Source organism: Ochotona princeps, chromosome 26 (assembly GCF_030435755.1).
Source record: "Ochotona princeps isolate mOchPri1 chromosome 26, mOchPri1.hap1, whole genome shotgun sequence".
NCBI lineage: Eukaryota > Metazoa > Chordata > Mammalia > Lagomorpha > Ochotonidae > Ochotona > Ochotona princeps.
The window spans coordinates 7,291,465-7,295,826 of NC_080857.1; the positions used below are offsets into that span (position 1 = coordinate 7,291,465).

At 49.7% G+C, this 4,362-nt stretch overlaps 1 protein-coding gene across 2 annotated transcripts; it reads left to right on the top strand.

Annotated features, from left to right (window-relative positions):
• Positions 1 to 1,957: 1,957 nt before the first annotated feature.
• On the top strand, positions 1,958 to 3,246 carry NDUFB1 (NADH:ubiquinone oxidoreductase subunit B1). Of its 2 annotated transcripts, none has more exons than XM_036496348.2 (3): positions 1,958 to 2,085; positions 2,762 to 2,903; positions 3,141 to 3,246. In XM_036496348.2, exons 2-3 carry the CDS (start codon positions 2,764 to 2,766, stop codon positions 3,175 to 3,177), a joined length of 177 nt encoding a protein of 58 aa, XP_036352241.1. In that variant the 5' UTR covers positions 1,958 to 2,085; positions 2,762 to 2,763; the 3' UTR covers positions 3,178 to 3,246. The 2 variants fall into 2 exon arrangements, with proteins under 2 accessions (XP_036352241.1, XP_004584615.2); XM_004584558.4 differs by having other exon boundaries at positions 1,968 to 2,085; positions 2,759 to 2,903.
• The last annotated feature ends 1,116 nt before the right edge of the window (positions 3,247 to 4,362 follow it).

Genomic DNA, 4,362 nt, shown 5'->3' on the forward strand with positions numbered 1-4,362 from the left:
CTTCTGCTCATAACTATGCAGTTAACTTGTATGTCTGGACCTAAGGTACCAAGAGCAGCAGAAAATAATAGAAAATATGGCACCTTTTAAGAAACGTGTCACTTTTTGGAAGCTTAACTTTACATAGAATAGGGGTAACATAAAAAGCAAAAACAGGACCCAGCGCAGTAGCCTAGTGGATAAAGTCCTCACCTTGTATGCCCCAAGATCCCATATGGCCACTGGTCCTAATCCTGGCAGCCCCACTTCCCATCCAGCTCCCTGCTTGTGGCCTGGGAAAGCAGTCGAGGACCCTGCACCTGTGTGGGAGACCCGGAAGAAGCTCCTGACTGCTGGCTTCAGATTGGTTCAGCTCCAGCCATTGTGGCCATTTAGGGAGTGAACCAGTGGAAGGAAGATCTTCCTCTCTCTCTCATCCTCTCTGTAAATCTTACTTTCCAATAAAAATAAATAAACATTAAAAAATTATTTTAAAAAACAGTAATAATGAACCAAGACGGTTATAATCTCCAGCAATTGTCAAGTCCTCAACTCTCTGCCTCCCCAAGCTGTACCTCCAGAAATGGCCTCCTTTGGAGCTTAGCAAATGTCATTCGCTGCTCTGTGACTAAGTCCAAACGGGGAGTCATTTATGGAGTGTTGGCCCAAATGGGACACAGGACTATGTGTTGAATTGGAAGCTGAATGCAAAAGGAATCATAACCTTTATAAACCCAAGACCAAGCACAGCCCTCAAAGACACATCGGTGTGATATGTCCCTCAAAGAAGGTAGGGACGGACCTTCCACCGCTTCAGGGCGGTGATCTGGGCTGCCACTCCTGCATCTGTGTCCCAGCTATTCGGTTTCTTGGGACCACGCTCTCAGATGACCTCTATCAGGTAGGATTCAAAAGAAAAAAAAAAAACTGTGGGATGGGAGGTCAAGGAAGGAGGGGAGGGATAGGTCCTGGAGCCCCGAATGTGCAAAACCTCTTCCAGGTCATTTCCGGGAGAGGGTCTAACAGAAAGTGAAGGGATGGGTACCACAAATCAGACTCGCCTGGCCCTGGGAGGCCAGATGTGCCGCTGTCAGAACAACTAGAACTTCCTAAGGTCTTTAGACCTGTCAACAAACACTGAAAGAACAAAGGGCTCCTGGGGAGGCGTCTCGAAGGTGGAGGCGCGCTCACAGGTGCAGGAGGGAGGGCGCAAAGGGCTCCTGGGGCCTGAGGCTTAGGAGCCTTGAAAACTCTCCATCCACCGCGACGGGAAGCTCCCCAAGGCCCAGCAGTCAAAGCTGGCGTCGGCTTCACTTCTCCGGCGCCAAACAGACCCAAAGCACCAATGAGGGACAGCAGGAAGAGGAAGGAGAGCAAGATGGGAGGTGAACCGAGCAGGCTGGAGCAAAAAGACCCCGGAGCTTGAGACACGTGGAGAAAGATCGCTTCTTTTCTTCCGCGAACCGCTTCTGCCACGATCTGCCCGGACGGTCGCCTCGGAAGCTCGTCCTCACAACAGAGCCGGTCGTAGCTGGAGTCCGGCTCCTAAGACGCACTTAGGGACGCCTCATCCCCCATCCAAAGACTCATTTCCTTTCCCGCCCTCACTTGCCTCGTTAGGCCTCCCCAACAGACGTCCACTGCCCTGCCCACACCCTATTGGATCCAGGTTCAAGAGCGGACAAAAGCTGAAGTTCGCTCAGCAGCGACCCACAAGCCCGGCAGGTAGAAGCCCGTGTGTGGCAGCTACCATCTTGAAACCGGAGGCGCGAGCCTGGGAAGGGAGGATCCAGGGCGCTACCATCGCGGTGCGGGGAGAAGGAGCCGAAGCTGTAGCAAGGCGGTGGCCACGACGCCGCCAAGTCTCATCCTCTCGGGTCGACGTTTGGTTCAGCAACTACTTTTCTTGTTTTGCAACTTTAAATAAATAACGAAGAGCCCCACGTGAGCCAGAAGACGAAGTATGAGTGGTCGAGGCCACCCCTATCCCGCTCCCGCGCGCGGGGAATGGCACATCCCGAGGTCGCCGCTTCCGCCGGCGCCGCGAGCTGGACGGGCCGCTAGCTGCCCTTGGTGGCGGGGTCGCTGTTGGCACCAGGGCTGGAGGTTGGTCGGGGGTCCCGGGGCGGCCGTGGTTCTGCCGAGCCCGGCTGGGCCGGTGAGGAAAGTCCTAGGAAGGCTTTCGGGGGTGGTCTGTGTGTGCGTCGTGTTGGTCTGGGCCTCGCCGGGGCTCCTGAACCAAGGTGACGGGTAGAAATGGAAATGGGGATTTTCTCAAGACGAGGTTAGTCCAAGTCCGGATTAGAACTGGTGCCCATTATGGGTTTCCGGCGTGTTCAAAGTGAGGACTTTAGTTGCACCGGGCCCCACTTAAAATCTTTAAAACAAAACAAGACCAAAAACAAACAAAAAATCACCTGAGGTCCCTGTCACCTACAGCTGGGACTTCCGGCTTGGTGCTGGCTTAGCTCAGGCTGTTGAGCATCTGGTGGGTGGCCCAGCAGATGGAAAAATCTCTCTGTGTCACTCTGCCTTTCAAATGAACAAATAAATTTTAATAAGACGATAGACTTTATTTAGTAGAAGTAGCTTTGACACTGCCACTGAAGCAGTCTTCAAGCAGCTGTGATGTGCCATACGCCACATCTGCAGCAGAGGCTGTGCAGAGGAGCCCTCTGGGTCAGGAACCCCGATGCCACATCCTCTGCCTGCCTCGGACGCACTCAGCAAAGGTCCTGTAAAGCACTTGCGTTGCTGACCGGGTGTTTTTCTTTCTCAGCAGTCATGGCAAGCTTACTTCACTTGGTGCGCGACCACTGGGTGCATCTGCTTGTCCCGGTGGGCTTTGTCTTCGGATGCTACCTGGACAGGAGGAGCGATGAAAAGCTCACAGCTTTCCGAAACAAGAGCATGCTGTTTAAAAGGTTTGTTCCTGCGCTTTTTTTTTTTTAAGAAATTGCAGAATTGGTCACCTTTAGGAATATGCTTAATATCCTTTGTGCCAAATAATTAGAAAATGTACTTTTTCTCCCCAATATTTACATTCAAGTGATGACAGTCTTTCCTTTGTTGTTGAACCCTGGGATGAAATGGCATGATGACCCCCTGGAGTGTAAGCAGTCTGCAGGTTGTTCCTTGTTTCCGTTCTATCTTTCCCACAGGGAGTTGAGGCCTAATGAAGAAGTTACCTGGAAATAAAGTCACAGGAGGTTCACCTTTTGCAAGTTACGGGAGAAATAAAACCATGTTTATTATTATTTGATTGAAGATTTTGAAGTGTGATTCTTTTTGAACTTTTGGTGGAGGTAATGAAGTCTGGATGAATCAAAGTGGCCAGGTGTCGGCCACAGAAGGCCAGGGTAACCAAGTCAGCATCCCAAGAATTGCTATCAGAGCAAAGCATTCAGCCAAGCTTCCTCCCACTCAAATTCAAAGTGGGCCACTTGACTCTGCACTTCTGATTCTAAACTCTGGAATTCCTATGCCTCATGGCTACATACGAGCTAAAATTTGGTTAGAATGCTCAACTATAGCCTGACCTTGGGGGTCATAAGGAATCCCAGCGGAGTGAGAAATAAAAACATTGAACGAAATGATTGAAATGCCTTAGAAGTATATGCTGGAGCATTGTCTGTCTTTATAGCCTTAGGGCAACCGAGCAATGCAAAACGTATAAATGTTGTGTAACATCTTTAACTGCTTCCCCGGTTCCAGCTGTAGCCCAGATTACATGTGAGAAGGTGTCAACCACGACAAGCTCATATGTCACTTGTCCAAAGCTAGCAATGTGCATAACATCCATTTACCATACATCATTAGGCCGCAAACCTCTATGGTTAACTGCCATCTTAGGAGCGGGATGCACCTCGGGACAGACTGCACATTCACGCACAGTGGCTCGAGCGCCACATTGGGCGCCGTCTGCCAGGGTCCAGCTCCAGCCGAGTTCAGAACTCGAGAAGGGTGCGTGGATTAGGCGTAAAGAGGAAAGAAATGGACCGCTAGGATTTCATGATCATAATGGACAAATGCAAGAAAGCTGTCCCTTTTATTTATACAGAAAACTTCACAAGCTGTAGCACAGACTTTTGACATCATGGTCAAGTGGGTGTATCCAAGAATAATTCTGCTGTGTGTTTCACCTAAAAACTCTAGAAGTCCTACTACAATTCTTATTCTACAACTCAATCTTGAATTAGTTAAGGGATTAATGTATCACAAAGAAAAGGAAAACATAAAGATCAAGGAAAGAATGAAACCCTAAGCATAGATCCCTTGACAGCATGAATAATAAAAGGCCCCTTTGCAAGATGTTATTATTGACCTGAACCTCCAAGCTCACATTGGTAGTAAAAAGCCAACTCCACAGCAGCAAACAATGCC

Excerpts from the sequence above, each read along its gene's own strand:
- NDUFB1 (XM_036496348.2), top strand. The coding sequence starts at position 2,764 with ATGGCAAGCTTACTTCACTTGGTGCGCGACCACTGGGTGCATCTGCTT. Across the intron at positions 2,904-3,140 it reads AAGAGCATGCTGTTTAAAAG|GGAGTTGAGGCCTAATGAAG; the intron begins GTTTGTTCCTGC and ends TCTTTCCCACAG.